This window comes from Erpetoichthys calabaricus, chromosome 2, assembly GCF_900747795.2.
Source record: "Erpetoichthys calabaricus chromosome 2, fErpCal1.3, whole genome shotgun sequence".
NCBI lineage: Eukaryota > Metazoa > Chordata > Cladistia > Polypteriformes > Polypteridae > Erpetoichthys > Erpetoichthys calabaricus.
This window is the reverse complement of record NC_041395.2, coordinates 243,727,851-243,745,645: the sequence shown is the minus strand read 5'-3', so window position 1 is coordinate 243,745,645 and position 17,795 is coordinate 243,727,851. Positions and strand designations below refer to the sequence as shown.

General features: G+C 37.9%; 1 protein-coding gene across 2 annotated transcripts in view; it reads left to right on the top strand.

Annotated features, from left to right (window-relative positions):
- tcerg1l (transcription elongation regulator 1 like) overlaps window positions 1-9,107 on the top strand; it is a 669,172-nt gene extending 660,065 nt beyond the window's left edge. For both annotated transcript variants that reach the window (XM_051922987.1, XM_051922986.1), the window contains exon 14: window positions 7,538-9,107. In XM_051922987.1, coding sequence (XP_051778947.1) covers window positions 7,538-7,694 — 157 coding nt within the window. In that variant the 3' untranslated portion in view covers window positions 7,695-9,107. The remainder of the gene's footprint in view (window positions 1-7,537) is intronic.
- Window positions 9,108-17,795: the final 8,688 nt, after the last annotated feature.

The window sequence follows — 17,795 nt, the reverse complement described above, 5'->3', positions numbered from 1 at the left end:
ATACAACATAATTTTTCTAGGGGCGGCATGGTGGCGCAGTGGGTAGAGCTGCTACCTCGCAGTTAGGAGACCCGGGTTCACTTCCCGGGTCTTCCCTGCATGGAGTTTGCATGTTCTCCCCGTGTCTGTGTGGGTTTCCTCCCACAATCCAAAGACATGCCGGTTAGGTGCATTGGCGATTCTAAATTGTCCCTGGTGTGTGTGTGTGTGTGTGCGCTCCCTGCGGTGGGCTGGCACCCTGCGTGGGGTTTGTTTCCTGCCATGTGCCCTGTGTTGGCTGGGATTGGCTCCAGCAGACCCCCGTGACCCTGTGGTTAGGATATAGCGGGTTGGATAATGGATGGATGGATAATTTTTCTTTTTTTTTTTAATATGACACATGTAAATCATGGCTGGTGCAACTAATTGGTTTTAGAAGTCACACAATTAGTTCAATGGAGACCACTGGTCTTTAGTTAAGGGCTTTCAATTGATCATAGTATAAATGCTTCTGTATCTGGAAGATCCAGTCCCTGATGAATCAGTATGGAGGCCTAACCTACTCAATGAGCACAAAAGAACACACTGAAAATCACAAGGCAGGAGATGGACAAAAGAAAAATATCCAAGCCACTGAATATCCCTTGGAGTCCACTTAAATCAACCGTTAAAAAATGGAAACTGTAAATCTGTCTAGAGAAGGCCATACACTAAAACTTAGCAATCACCGTAAGAAGACTAGTGAGAGGGGCCACCAGGACTATGATAACTCATAGTTGCAAGATGCAGTGGCTGAGATTGGAGAAACTGTTGCCCTGGTACTTCACCAAATGCAGCTTTATGGGACAGTGGGAATGAAAAAGCCACTGTTAAGATAAATAAATAAATAACACAACATTTTGTTTGCCAAAAGATACATGGGAGGCTCTGAAGTCAGCTGGAAGACAGTTCTATGGCCTAAAGCAGTGGTCCCCAACCTTTTTGACACCATGGACCACTTTACTAGAAGCTAATTTTTCCAGGGACCGGTGGGGGGAGGTTTCGGGGTAGGTTCGTAGGGCAGTTTTATACACAATTTACATTACATTTCTATTATTATTAAGTTATAATATCATAATAGAAATTATACAACTTACCATAATGTAGAATCAGTGGGAGCCCTGAGCTTGTTTTCCTGCAACCAGATGATCCCATCTGGGGACGATGGAAGACAATGACACACAAAGTGTGTTGCTTATGTTCAGTCTACTCTGTAATCTCGTTTTGGTTGCTGTCAGTGCAGAAAACACTGCCTCACAAAGATAGGATGTTGGAAATGTAAGCAGACTTTTCAGTGCTTTTGTGGCAACCTCAGGATATTCCACCTTGACTTTAATCCAAAACGTATGGAGATTTGAAGTTGTCTCAAACATACTTTTAAGGCCACCATAATTTGCAACCTCAAGCAGCTGATCTTCTTCAAGCACAGACAAAGTTGATTCACCTGGCTTATTCACAAATGGGTCAAGGATCCATTCCTTCCCATTTCGGGGGTCTTTTGTGGTTGGGAATAATGCTCAAACTCTATTGAAAGCTGAGATAGGTGATCATACACCAGCTGGGAGAAAGAAGGCCCTGGCTTGGTATCTTAAACAACCACTGCTAACATTTGAAACATACCAAAAATCCCAATGTTCACTCGTCGGCCCTATAAATCAATTTTGGCTTTGAATGCAGCCACTTTATCTGCCAACTTGAACAACGGGTATCTTCTGCCTTTGCCCCACCTGCTGCTGCTCTACCACTGCCTTAGATCTTCCTCCTCAGGCTCCTTCAGCACTCCTCCAGCCTGACTGGATGATGAGTCTACAGAGTGGGTAAAGATGAGGTGCCCAATAGTGCCTGTATGCCTCTTCATTTTGTGAGGTTTCTGAACTCTTTTGGGATTCCCCCCCACACCCCCCCAATGGGAACGTCATGCTGAAGTGCGTCCCGCAGTGCAATTGCCGCGTCTGTGTAAGATTGTTTGTCTGTTGCTGGGGCAGGACAACAGCAGGCTCACAGCGCTGCAGTGAAGCACCACAGAAGTAAATCCTAAAAGATCGTGGTTGCGCTATAAGTCCCTGTCTTACAGACTGAGTATCAGTACGTTAGCAAAACCAGCTTTATTTAACTTGAAACAGGAACAGCACGGTTATTTATTGTAGCGGGATCTGCCACTCTCCTATAAACAGACACAGCAGTCAGGCAGGGTTGTGACCAGGTTAGTGGCCAAGTAATCCTGTTCCCTGCATTTACAATGTTCCTTGCATCACCCATCGAGATCTTTTCTGTTTGCTTTGGCAGAGAAACTCAGCAGAACTGTAAGCCTGGTGTTGCCCCGGCAACAGATAAAATCTTTCACAGACGTGGTGATCGCACTTTGGGACACTTTTCGGCGTGTTGTCCCGTTGATGGAGGTCCCAAGAGAGTTTAGAAACCTCACATTTTCTTGAATGAGTGCCGCATTAATAGGAATGTTTCTTGAACGAGCATCACTGAACCACATAAAAACTCTTCAAATGCAGTTTGCATACTTTTGCAACCTGAGATTTTTCTTCTTTTTTTGCATATAACAAAGACATATGCATTGCATTTGTCATTCCAACAGATTGCCCATCACAAACATTAACACTGTTAACGTTTTTTCGTGTCTGCCATTTCTATAGGAGGGTGACAATGAGTTAAATTCCAATGGATGTTTTTCAAATGTTGACGAGCAATAAGTAAAAGGTATCACTGAAAACCACAGTAAACAAAAACAGCAAAAAAAAAAAAAAACAGTACGAGGAAAGTTCAAAGAAAGAAATTCTTTTTCAATGTTTCTGTTTCGGGATTGTTGTGTAAATATGCACAACTGAGCTGCGACCACAGAAGTTCTGTGGATGATTCATTCAAGCATTTCAAGGTCACTTCGTTGTAATGAAAGTATCTGCTGAATGTACTTCGTAGTAACGAGATTTCTATAGACTTGTGTCATATGGGGAAACTGTCAGGACCATAACAATACTTCGTTGTAATACTCTCACCCCTCGGTCTCTCTCCTCTCTCCACGCTACTGCAAAGCCCCGCCCACCTAGCATTCTGAAAAGTGTCATCAGTGAAGGGGGCAGCCATTTTGCTGTAGCCCTTCACTGAGTGAGTCTCCATTCAGCTAGTGGGCTGCAGACCAGGGGTTGGGGACCCCTGGCTTAAAAAGATCAAAATTGAGCTTTTTGGCCATTGGACTAAACAACATATTTACTTAAAGCTAAACATTGCACATTATCAAAAACATGCCATTCCCACCCGAAAGCTTGGTGATGTAGCACAATGTTGTGTGGATGGTTCTCTGTAGCATATCAGGAAGCACTTGTGAGGGTAGAGGGTAAAACAAATGAACCAAATTACAGGGAAATCCTAGTGGCAAACTTGATGTAGTCTGCAAGGTGGCACACTGGTAGCGCTGCTGTCTCGCAGAAAGGAGATCATGGGTTCAATTTCCAGGTCCTCCCATATAATGAGAGAAGCATTATTTAAAATTAAGGAATTATTTTTATTTGTGGCTGGACTTGAAAAGTGCTTTTCACTCATGAGCCCTGTGCAACCTGACAGATCTTGAGCAGCTTTACAAAAGAGAATGGAAAAAAAATTAATTGTGAAGACATGCAAAGCTGATAGAGACCTGAGCACACAGATTTAAGACTGTCATGTCTGCTAATGGTACATCTACTAAATACTAACTTGAAGTGGGCGAATTAATTAATTATTATAATTAGTATTATAATTAATTTAGACCATTTCACAGAGATCTGTTTTTTACTTTGACTAGAGTTCTTTTTCTGATACAAAATGATCATGAGATGTAAACCTATTTCATATTACCATGTTCTCTTAAAATATGAAATAATCCAAAGAGAGTACCTTCATCTTCATTTTAGTGTTATTAGAATTCACCACCTGAAATTGTGACATTATGCTTCAGAGGCTACTGCTGCTTCTGTCAAACAGCTTGAGGAGCCTGCATTTAATTCTCAGGATGATTATTGTTAAGTTTTTCTTGTGGTTTTAAGGGTTGTTTTTTACCCTGCATGTTAGGTCAAGTAGTGTGGCAGAATCAGCAACCAGCCAGAAGGATGCTTGTCCATTGTGTCATTCATTTATTCTTCAGCAAATGCTTGAATAGGTAGTATTCCTGTCACAGCAGTCTACTAAAGGACAGAGCCCTGAGCAGAGGATGTCGGCAAATGGAACATATGTCTATATTTATAATCAACTGAATTTACATAACAGTGTTGAATTAATGCATATACATCACCTGACATTTTACTCTTATTGGTTTGTTGGTTTACACTCCCATCCTCTGATTGCTTCATTAGCTTACATACCCAAATAGCATATCTAAATAAAAGTCTACTATATTTGTACTATATTCTCAGTCCTTACAATACTTTTCAACAGTTCTTGAGTTCCTGTATGCGTGACATCTGTCAAGTCTTACTGATTACATGATAGTTAGGCAACGTCTTGAACTATCAACCAGGACCTTCTTGTTCTTTGTCTTAACTTGTCCTTTATCTGGTTTCCTGATATGCTAGAACAGATTTCTGGCATTTATGAACCCTTTTATATTACTTCTAAGATGCTTATTTTAATGTGGAAAGCATAACAAAACACTTTATGTGCAATAACTTTATTATCCCTAAATGACTTTGTGAAATTTAAGGGGTGGGTTATACTTGATGCTCAGAATGTTTTTGGATGCATCATGGCTGCCACATGTTCCCAGCGCTCTTTGTCCTCTGAGTACATCAGAAATTAACACAACGTGTGCACAACTTGCAGTACCAGCAAAAATTTGGGTGGCGTGTGTGTTCCAGTTTTGGTATGTCATGTCGGCATTGTTGGTTACTTCATCTCCAAAGTGACAAACAGGTCTGTCAGAACAGCTGGCTTCAAATCGCCCACTCATTGAAAGTGGATCTGGAAATGTGCGGGGTGAAATGAAAGCAAATTTGAAATAGATACGTCTGTGCGAAATGGAAAATTGCAGAGAAAAGAAGTGTGGATTTGGTCATTGCAAGATAATACAGTGTGATGGCAAATCACATTGCAGCTACAGCAGGATTACTGTGCGTGCATCGATGCTTGATGAATGGTTTGATGCTGTGAACCAAATCATCAGGTTTAAATGCTGAATTATCAAAGTATTCAAGATGCTTTACTTCATCCGTTTCTCGCATAGGGTAATAAAAGCGTTGCATATTTCCCATCGTAATGACATGATACATTTAAAGGACACACATACCTTCTTCTGTGTTGCAGTTGCTGTCTTTTTTTTCCACCCTCACAACAACATCGGCTCTTAAAGTCTTGCTCTAAGCAGCTCTCCCCAGTTTTTCATTTGCTTTTTAACTGGTCTCTGACCTGTGGTATTGTACCTAATCTGTGGAAACAATCAATCATTACCCCTGTGTCTAAGGTTTCTAGGCCAAGCTGTTTAAATGACTATAGACCAGTGGCATGTACATCTATTCCAATGAAATGCTTTGAACATTTGGTGAAAAACATTTTAATGACAGAGACAAAGTCTTTTCAAACAACAATCAATTTGCTTATTGTGCAAACAGAAGTGTGGAAGATGCTCTGCTTGTTATCTTACATCAAATCTATACCTTTCTTGATCAGCCTGGTTCATATGTCAGAGCACTATTTTTGGATTTTTATTCAGCGTTCAATACTATACAGCCTCATATACTGATTGGGAAATTAAACAGTATGAATGTAAACCCATTTATCATACTATGGATTCAGAACTTTCTTCTAAATCGTTCACAGACAGTTAAAGTTCAGGACACTTTTTCAATAGCCATTCATTCAAACACAGGAAGTCCACAGGGGTGTGTCTTATCACCATTACTGTTTACTCTGTACACAAGTGACCTGAGACAGAACAATGACCACTGCTCCATTATTAAGAATGCGGATGACACCATGATCATAGGATGTATATCTGGGGAAGATGAAAGCCACTATCTAAATCAAGTGGACTGTATGGTAAACTGGTGCAATAAAAACTCTCTCACTCTGAATGTAAAAAAAGACCAAAGAAATGATATTTGATTTTAAGAGACAGAAATCTGTATGTTCACCTATTGTAGTTCTGGGAGAGGAGGTAGAAATAGTGAATGAATATAAATACTTAGGAACTTACCTAGATAACAATCTTAACTGGAATACAAATACAAAAAAATTATTCTCTAAATGCAACCAGCGCTTATTTCTCCTCCATAAACTCAAACTATTTAAAGTAGACAAGGACCTCATGTTGTCCTTCTATCGCAGTATGATCCAGTCTGTGATCACTTTCAGTTTCATTGCCTGTTTTAATAGTCTGACAAACCAAAACTCAAAAAAGCTCCAGCAGATTACGAAGTATGCAGCTAACGTTAGTGGGGCTGATGTAGATCATTTGACTAGTGTGTGTCAGAGGGCAATGCTAAAGAAACTGGAAATCATCTCAACTGATGACAGACATCCATTACATGTAGAACTAAACTTCAGTAAATCAGGAAGGATAGTTGCTTTGAAAACCCACACAAATCGCTCCAGAAACTCCTTTCTTCCTAGTGCCATATGACTTTTCAATAAGAATTATCAGAGATAATGTTTAAGGTTTTGATATATATCCTGTAACCTTTTTTTTTTTTTTTTGGTGTAAATATGTTTTATCTAACTGCCTTACCTTAACCTTTCTTGTTTCTATTTGGTTGTTTTATTTCATTCTGTCTGTTACCTGTTATTTGATGCAACTGAGAAGGCAAATTTCATGTTTTCTTGTGTAAACATGACTAAATAAAGAAACCTAAACATAAACCTAAACATCTCAAACTGGCACATGAAGGAATCTTCCAGATTTACACAAAGTACGTGCACAAGTATAGTCAGTACACTGCTTGCATAGCAGCAGCATCCACAAGCGTATACATTGTGTAGCGTCAAGTATATCGTGACCTTATGTCTCATTTTTCTTCCACACTAGGGACTCTAATGTGGTTAGGAATAAGAGAATATGGATGAGTGGATGAGTGTTCTTTGCGACGGACTGACACACTGTCTTGTGCACAAAACTGCTCGGATATGTTCCCATTCTTTGTGATACTATAATTGAAATAAGCATGACTCTCACAAGGATCTAAAGTGAATTAAGAGGAAAAAAGTTGTGGTTTGTGTTGGGCAACTCAGAGTCCAGATATCAACTCAAAACGCCTTTCAGCCTCAGCCTAAAGTGAGCTGTTTATACATGACATTCTAACAAGGAGTTTATGAAGATGGAATGGGCAAACACTGGTTTTGAGTCAGAGAGAATAGAGTAGTAACTATAGAAAGCTATTGATTGCTTTCCAGGCTGGTAAAAGATGTGCCTCTGGTTAATACGCTTAAGGTACATGAACTTGTGTATTTGGGCTAATTCTCATTTGCAGTGTCTCTTTCCACTGCAAGCATTAAATCCTTTTAACAATAAACATAATTAATAGCTGTATTTGTTTTCTTTCTACAGATCAACTTTTAAAGAATTTGCTGATAAATATGGAAGAGACCAGCGTTTCAAGCAAGTTCAAAAAAAGAAGGACCAAGAACATTTCTTTAATCATTTTATAAACATTCTGAAAAAGCGAGATAAGGAAAATAGACTGCGTTTGAGGAAGATGAGATGAAGTGGATCAAGTTCTGCAATAAAAAGACTTCACATACTGTGACTGGATCAGAAACCACTAAACTTATTCATTCATTTTTTAAATCCAAATTAATATTTAAGAGACTACCACAAATCAAAATAATACTTTCATATTCCTGTAAATCTGACACTGTTTTCAGTTTTCTAATGGCAATGTGAAATTCAGTTATGAATTAAGTTCATTCTCAAAAGTTTAATCTGTTTCATATTGAAGCTCTCTTTTATAAAATCATTGTTTTATGCATTCAGATTGCCATGAAATTATTCAATTATACATTAGATATGCAAATCACATTGCATCATATAAAAATGAATTATATTATGGCTGTAGGTTTATAATTAAAAAAAGCAATCCATATTTTTGAATATTTATGATTATCTTCGACATCTATGAAAATGAAAAGACAATTTTGTTTTGATAGATTCCCACATTATTTGTTGTCTTACATTGTGTTATTGCTAAAGGGCGAGCAACTCATTTAAGTGTTTTGTCTCATTTGTCATGTGTGGATGACAAGAATCCATTGGGCATTTGAACTAACAGGAATGTTTTAAACATAAAAATGTGAATATTTAATACGAAGGGGTGGTAGAATTTTAAAGAACAATTGTGATAATGTACTGAATTGAAAGTGGTGTTTGTTTGTTCAGCTGCCATGTAAAATATATATTACATGTGTTATTTAGTAGAAAAAACTTTTATAATTATATTGAACATTAAGTGTTTCTGATATCATACAAGTGATTAAAAAGGGAGATAAACCTAAAATATTTTAGTACAAAAATGACATTATTATGCTTATTTACTACTTCTGCATCAGCCTATTTGACTTAGTCGTCAGTAATTCTGATACACCTACATCTTTACTTGTATTGTGCAGTTTTGGTTCAAATTGGTAGTTTATCTTACAGTGGAAGCCTAAATTACACAAGATGGTGTGAAAACCAGTGGTGTGTATAGATGAAGCCCAACATATGCTTCCAGGATTCCTATTACTCAAACTATTTTCTAAATTCCTTAACCTTTAATTTAAATTAATTATTGTAATCTCCTTTTTTGAAGAGTGCAACAATGATTTTCATCCGATGAAAGAGAAGTATTAATTTGTACCTTCTTCCTACCCAGATAGCAAACTGACTGTTCCTCTTTTTTTCTGACATGCCCCCTTCACTTTTCACAGACCCTTTCACTTTTTCACATTTTGATATGTTGCACCCTTGTGCTAAAATAATTTACATTCGTTTTCCCTTCTACATCAACCAATGCTCAGCACCCCAGAATTACAAAGTGAAAACAGGATTTTAGAAATTTATGTACAGATTTATAGGTGTATGGATAAATTTTGCAGATTTATTAAAGATAACAAACTGAAATATTACATTGACGCGAGTCTGTAGGCCCTTTACTCAGTGAGCAAGGCCCTTAACCTGCAATTGCTAAGCACTTTGAGTAATGAGAAAAGCGCTATTTAAATGCAAAGAATTATTATTATTATTATTACATATTTGAAGCCCCTTTTGCTGTGATTACAGCCTGCAGTCTTATTGGGTGTACACGACAAGCTTTCCACACATGCCTTTGGGGATTTTCCGCCATTCTTCTCTGCAGGTCGTCTTCAGGCTCTGTCAGGTTGGATAGAGACCGTCAATTCTCTCCAAAGATGTTCAGTTGAATTCAAGTTCAGGTTTTGGATGGGCAACTCAATGACATTCCAGGTAGTTGTCCCAAAGCCGCACCTGTGTTGTACTTGTTTTGTTCCTAGGGTCAATCTCATGCCCAGTCTGAGGTCCAGAATGCTTTGGAGCAGGTTTTCTTGGAGGATTTCTTTTTTTTTTTTTAGTTTGTTCATCTTATTTCCAAGTTTGTCTAGTCTCCAGTTCCTGATGCTGAAAAACAACCCCAGAGCATGATGCGACCACCACCATACTTTACTGTTGGAATGGTATTGCGTAGGTGATGAGCATTGTCTGGTTTCCTGCAGGCATGAAGTTCATCTTGGTTTCATCAGACCAGATCATCTTGTTTTTCACAGTCTGAGAGTCCTTTATGTGCCTTTTTGCAAACTCCAAGCAAACCTTCTTGTATCTTTCACTGAACAGAGGTTTCGGTTTGGCCACTCTGTCATAAAGCCCAGATCGGTAGAATGTTGCAGTGGTGGTTGTCCTTCTGGAAGTTTTGCCTATCTCCACAAAGGTTCACTGGAGCTCAATTGAAGTCACCATCAGATTCTTGGTCACCTCTGTTGCCCTGGCTCTTCTACCAGTTGCTTAGTTTGGCTGGGCAGCCAGTTCAGGGAAGAGTCATTGTTGTTGCAAACCTCTTCCATTTAAGAACTATGGAGGTCATCACCGTGCTCTTGGGAACCATCAGTTCTTCAGATTGTTTTTCTGTAGCTTTCTCCAGGTCTGTGCCTTGACACAATCCTGTCTCTAAACTCTTCAGACAATTTCTTTTGACTTCATGGATTGGTTTTGCTCTAATACACATCACCATCTATTGGACCTTCTATAAACGAGAGTGCGCCTTTCCTAATCAAGTCCCATTAAATTGACCACAGGTGAACTCCCAACAAGGTTTGGAAAAATGTGAATATTGATTAGCAGAATGTGATGCACCCAAGTGTCTTAGCAAACGGTCTGAATACTTGTATGAATGTGATAATTCAGTTGTTAATTTTTAACTGAAATCCTGTTTTTGCTTTGTCACTCTAAGGCAGGGGTCTGCAACCTTCACTATCAAAAGAGCCATTTTGCCCCCAAACGCAAAAAATAACACAGCTTATAAACTTTTAAAAGTTTTAATCTTTTTTTAGATTTTACATGTTACAACCACGGAATACAACAAACAGAAGTGCAGTGTGCATGTGTAGGGCTACTTTGAAATAAATTAAACTGAACTATGCAGGCCTATTTGGGTCCTTCCTATACCTGTGTAAAATTAAAATAAAAACTAGCCCACTTTAATATAAATTAAACATTTAGCTGTAGGTTAGCAGCTTTAAAAAAGTAAACATTAAATTCCATTTCAGTGTGCTGAATCAACTGAAGCACCTGAACATACAAAAAAACCTACATCAGCTCCGGGTCCGAAATGAATGTGTTTTGTTTTTCTGAAAAATAATAGCCTATTAAATGCTATTGTTGTCACCTGTTTAAAGTGACTTCTGTTTCTGAAGTTCGCTGCTGATCATCTCTATGTCGGGGCTGTACAATGTGACTTTGACCTTCACACAGGACTGCAGGCTCTCATGTGTGAGGCAGGAGCGATATTTGGACTTTATGAAGTTCATGCTTGAGAAAACTTGCTCACTTAAGTATGTTGAGCCAAAGATGGACAGGACTCCAAATGCATATTTTTTCATGTTCATATACGTTTCGGGAATGGCACTCCATGTGTCGAAAACAAATTTGTCGGGTTTGGGGAGGTTTTCAATATCACTCCATTTGTGCTCTTTAGCGAGAGTAGCCTTCTGACGGGTGACTTCTTCAAGATCCGCTGTCAGGCATTTGAACTTGGACACCCATTAATCTTTATCTGCTATGTCGTCCAGTTAAATTTCTAGATCGGGCTTACTTACTCACTCCTGTGAATGCGGATGTGTTCAGCAGGGATGGGTCGATGTCCAGGGGTGTGACAGGGAAGGAGAGAGTGTGTGTTTTTCCTTTCTGAACTCACTGAATCTTTCTCTAAATGCAGCTTGCATTTTCTTAACAATTTCCCGTTTGTCGGAGAATAGATGCTCTGATATTTTTATGAACGATTCTTTCATGTATTCTCCGTCTGTGAACGGCTTACCCCTCCTTACGATCTCTTGAGCTGCCACAAAACTAGCAGCTGTAGTTGACAGTGTAGAAGTGATCCACTTTTTGAAAGTATGTTTGCTCTGTTCAGCTTTCCGTTGCAGTTCCGAAATTGCTCTCTTTCGCTCATCTTCACTTGGGTATTTTTCAGTGAATGCTAAGAGCTTGTTTCGAAAATGTCTTTCAACGTTACATTTTTTGTTGTTCGATAATTTATCGCCACATATTAAGCACACCGGTAAGCCAATGTCATTGGCGGTGAAGGCAAATGCTTCTGTCCACGCAGAATTAAACTCTCTAAATTAGATGTTAAAATGTATAACAGTAGTAGTAGTAGTAAATAAACATATATATATATATATATATATATATATATATATATATATATATATATATATATATATATATATATATATAAATATAAATACAAGTTAAATTAAGAAATTGCCATTATTCATTTTCATGGTTTTTATTTTTTTGTCAAGGCCAAAGGGAGCCACTGCAAGGAGGCTGAAGAGCCGCATGTGGCTCCAGAGCCGCGGGTTGCCGACCCCTGCTCTAAGGTATTAAATGTTGTTTGATGTGGGGAAAAATGAATTTAAATGATATTAGCATAAAGCTGCAGAATAACAAAATGTGAAAAAATTGAAAGAGACAGAATGCTTTCTGAATCCACTGTATTTGCAGCTGAGTTAGGGTTTCAACAAGATGACCTCGAGGATTTCAGTTCAGGGTCAGGTCTACTGATCTTCTGCAGTAGCATTATCCTTCTAGGTGGCCATCTTGGATAAGTCCCTGTGAAAGGAGCTCTGAAATCCTTGCGGAGCTTTCGGAGGTCTAAATCATACCTTAATAGTTTATCAGTTATTCCAGGTCATTCATAATGGTCAGGCAGCAGCAAGGTATCACACACAATAGGCGTCTCTGCTTTGTGGAAGATTTAAATGTATAGTTAAAACTAAATGTACTGGATGGTTTTACACCCTAGAAAGGACATTACAATTTCATTTGTCATGGTGTTTATTACATTTTACTCTGTATTTGTAGTGTTGAAGAGCATTTTAGAATTTAAATGGTCTGTAGCCAAAATTAATTATTTGCCCAACAAGTAATATTTCAGATAACTGCAAACATGATGTCTCTTTATCATAACATAACTGTGCTACAAGGGTGATGGCTTCTGTTTCTTAGACAGAAACTGGGCAACACACCTCAGATGATGTGAGTCAGCACCTTCCTAGTCCTTTATTTGGTGCATTGATGTGGACAAACAGGAATAATTTTACTGAGCACATTGATATAGTGAACAATACTTTGAAAGTTGTGTCATTACTGTGTATTTCATTTATTAATATCTATATTTCATTGGAGAAAAGGTATGTTGAGTGAATTGTTAAAGTTATGCAGAGGTGACAGTTGATCCCACTAGCTTACAGTTCAACAACCCATCTGCTAGGCTACATAAACATAAGCTAAAAATGGTTTCCGATGTTCTTAGCAGGTAAACTAAGCATGCTATCATCCTAATAATATAACACTCCGCCACTGGCTTGCTGAAACAGCTTTGCCCATTTTGTTTTACTTCTGTGCCAGTCTTGTAATGTTTTTACCTTTGGTGTTTCGGGATTCATGCCTACATGAAGTTTAGTTTCCTGCAAACCTAATTACATTTTACCAAAGTGAATTTGGCATCATGCGTTGCTTCAGAGTGAGTAAGATGGTTCCTTAATGATGAAGTGTTCTCCATTTCAGGCAAGTAAAGGTAAATGCTTTGAAAGCAATGCACATTTGTTTCTTGAATAAATGAATGTTATCATTATTTCTACCCAATTTTTGGAATACGGCCCCAGATCACCCAAATGTTAAGATATACTTTTGCTAACATTAGTGCTGAAAGTAGTCTTTTGTTTTGGCTTCTTTGTGAAGGGAACTTCTATCCCTATCAGTAACTGAAGTTGTTTTCTAATGGAGTCTCTATTCTACAAATTACCATGCCCTGCCAAAACAACATAATTGCTACAGCCACTCTTACATTTGGGAATGTCCTCCCAAATTTAAATTCATTCTTAGTTGACATCTACTGTATATAACAGCTAAAATTGAGAAACACAATTCAACGCTTGTGACTCATCTGTAAAGGCAGTCAATAAATGGAGGACCAGCACACATTTTTACTTTCTGCTTGAACATTTATAGGTTTTATTATGGCTCTCCAAGAGACCAGCCACCTGTGGAAAATAAAAAAATCTAAAAAGGAAAAACATCTGTTAAACATCTTCTTAAGTTCCACAAATACATTAAGAGTCACCATCTCACCAGATGAAAATATAAAATGAATTTTAAATAATTACACAGTTGGGAAATCTGTAGTTCATGAGGGGAAAGTGATTATTATTTTTTTATACAAGCTCTTGTTAAGATTTAAAAGCAAGGTCTTGATCTGGTAGTTCTTTCTAAATTAAATGTCTAAAATGAAAGGGAACCAAAAGGAATCTCAAAGACAACCCAGAATATCAAACCAACACACAGCTTTCCTTTCCTCTTCTTTTGAGTCTTAAAATGTTCTTTTTTCTGTTTTCCCACTCTCTCTAATCAGTAGAATGTGTTTCTTTTTACAAACAGGAAGTTGTTCTGGGTTATACCGATTGTAAGCTTTGTTTTCTTTTCCTTTCAAGAGGAAACATTATCCTGTATTCCTAATTATTGGTTGTTTTCTGGTTTCCAAAATGATACATTTCAAAATAGTAAATTCTCCTTCCTTTATCACTTGAACACATATGTTGTCCTTATTCATCTTTCTGCCTACACACTAAATATTTCTATAATATTTTTTCTTTCAAAAAGTTTTCTCAAAACTTTTTTTTCCTGTTCTGTCCTGTTTTTAGCCTGGCTGCACAAGCCAAATTGGCTCCCTTTTAAAGGTGATGGCACCCTGAAGTGATGAATTTGGATTAAGTAGAGGCAAGAATGGAAGCATCAGTGCCCAGAGTCTCCACATGCTTAGGTCATTATAGACCACCGTGTCATACAGCAATAGTGTTTACAAAGTCATTGCCTGCCACAATTCAGTCAAACAAAGGAAAAATAAAAATACACTTTTAATCAGAGAAAAACACAAAAAAGGCATTAAAGTGTTCCTAAAGGAATACTCGCCCAAAAATGCTATTGTTTTATATTTTACTTACCCCTTGTAGATTATAAAGATGGCATAGAAAAGATTTTATTTGCATATTTTCAAGAAAAGACGTCTTGCATTGGTCACCAAACACAACAGCAAAGAAAAAGTCCATTAAAAAAAAATCTCACATTACTTGTGCTGCATAATCCGCCTCAAGTCGTCCAGTTGTATGCTCACAACATCCCAAACGCATGTATTTTTACTAAAATATCTTTTCATTAGCTGTCAGAAACTAGGGGTGGGGTTTGATTTGTTTTCAATCCTATTTTTGTAAAAACTGATTTATTTGTATGGAATGTTGTGTGATTTCAATAAAATAAAAAATAAGAAAAGAAACTAAAACACACATCTCGGATATGCACAATCTGAGGAGTATTCTCTTTTTTTAGTTTTCACTCGCTTTTCTTTAACTTCGCTTTTCGGTGAACTTTGCCCTGCCGGCATTGTGTGAAATGCAGTCTTAGCTAATGAATATGCTTGTTACTAAGCTGAACAATGAAGGGAGGGGTACAGGACTTCGATTCAAATGCTTGGGCATGTTCGGTAGCGTGCTCCATTTTACTTCATGAGAGCGCACTCCAAAGTGACTAAATGTAACACTACTTTAGTAATAATACATGTGTTTGGAATGTTGTGAGCATACAACTGGACGACTTCACATGTAGATTATGCAGTATGAGAAACATGACAATTTCCTCATGGACATTTTAATATTGTTTGCTGTTGGTCACTATAGACTTACATTGTATCAGAAACTTTTTTTATCTCCATTCTGTATGAAAACATCCATCCATCCATCCATCCATTTTCTAACCCGCTGAATCTGAACACAGGGTCACAGGGGTCTGCTGGAGCCAATCCCAGCCAACACAGGGCACAAGGCAGGAAACAACCCACTGCAGGACACACACAAACACACCCACACACCAAGCACACAGTAGGGCCAATTCAGAATCGCCAATCCATGTATGAAAACATAAGAATAAAAAATTTTCTAAACCATTACTACAAACTACATAGGGAATGTAACATATGGAAAAAAAATTACATTTTTGGGAGGAGTGTTCCTTTAAGGTGTGAGGATTTTTGTTGGGAAATATGCTATCACATGCTTAAGGTAGATGTTTCTGTCATGGGGACTGATTTACAAAAGGAGAGGATTTTTGAGACTGCACAGAAGCTCACATACTCTCTTTTCTGAGATGGGTTCAACTGCAGACCTCCGCAGCTCCATGATTCAGTAGCTCCGCTTGACAGCCAATTTCATTTCAGGTTTTTGTCACTTGGTTTACTTGACTTGAGACAGGCAACCCTCCATCAACCCTAATCTTAACCATAGTGTAACTAGGGGTTATCAATGACATATACTATATATACTCGCATTTTAAGTTCACCCGCGAATAAGTCGGGGCTTTATTTTACCGTATAATTTCAGGTATTTTATAATGTCGGTCGGATAAGTCGAATGTGGAAAACTCACGCTATTGGTCCAAGAGATTATGATATTCTAACGCCCATCTGAGAGAGTAACCACGGAGCACACTGTCTTTTTTTTCTATGTATTGTGCCTACGTGACCTCACGGTAATAACCGAACTATTCCGAAGTGATGTTTGCACTTTTTTGTGTATCTCACACCCTCATACACCTTTATCGTAAGAGCATCCCTTATCTACGATGGAGCGTTTGATCAGAAGAAAATATGAAGCTGGTTTTAAATTAAAAGTCTTTGAAGTGGCGAAAGAAATTGGTAACTGTGCTGCTGCAACAAAATTCAATGTGTCTGAGAAACGAGTGAGATTTGAGGAAGCAAGAAGATGTAAAAAAAATATATATGTGTTGTATTTTTGAACAGCGTGCAAGTCAGGGTCTGATTTTTATGATTGATTTTTCAGGTTTCAAGACCTGACTTATATGCGATTATATAAGGTAATATAAAGTGACAGCCTCCTCAATGGAGTGGAGCTCTGGAGGTCCACAGCTAGAGTCTATTGAAACCAAGCCCCCTGAACATATGTAATGTCTCCTTAAGCCCTTCCTCTTATCACACCTCTTTGGTGCATTGACCATAAAGAACATACCCCTCTGCCAGCTCAATAGTATCATTTTGGCCCCCAGTTTTCCCTTGACGCAATCAACAAGCACAAAGACAGTGTAGCCCATGGTGCCCTGACCCTTCTTTCTTTTATTGCGTACTTTATTAAAACACCCAAGAAAAAATTGGCAGGTAACTCTTATACATGCATAAACCATGACAATTTGGAAACATTTTTGATCAAATACCAAAAAATTAATCTGCAGATACATGCTAACTGTAAGCTGTCATTCTTATGAATGATTAATCGTTGGGACTTTCTAGGTTGGGACGAAGACTCCAGTTTTTATATGTGCTTTGACTAAACAAAGCTATAAAAAATATAAAAAAACTTTCATTCCTATACTGATGCCAGAAAAACTATTTCTTTAACAAACCCCAAGACACCGTTACTGTTAAAATTGGACTATATTAAAAAAAGAAGGATGACAAAAAATAACTCTTATTAAAATCTAATAAAATAGAGACATTCATTTTAGAACAACACATACCTGCCACTTCTAATATTTTTAATTTCTTCGGGTCTGTTTTATCCCAGCATCAATGTGGAACACATGAGCTTCCTGCATTTGCCTTATTCTGAACTTTTTACATAGCAGACTTAATTAAAGTGTTGTGTTGGCCAAAATCAAAAAAAGCTTTTGTACTTTAACAAATATGCCGATATTATGATATACATAACCAGCCTCAGGAGTAACAGAAACAATTTTTTAATTGAAAAAACATAACTCAACCAGTAGCCAGTAGCCTTGCTCACTGCACTGGTATGGATGCTACATAAAACAGCAGCAAGTAAACTGTGAAGTTTCTAATGTACCAGAACATTTTGAAAATGTGCATAGAATTTTTATATCCAAAATAAAAAAACGTGAAATACCCATCAGCCTTTGGCATGACCTTAATATTACCGATCTTCTACTGCTATTATTCTATGAATTAATTTATCCAGTTTGTTCTGGCATTATCTGAACGAAAGCCCCTCAGTACACCTCTCCCTTAATACTGAGG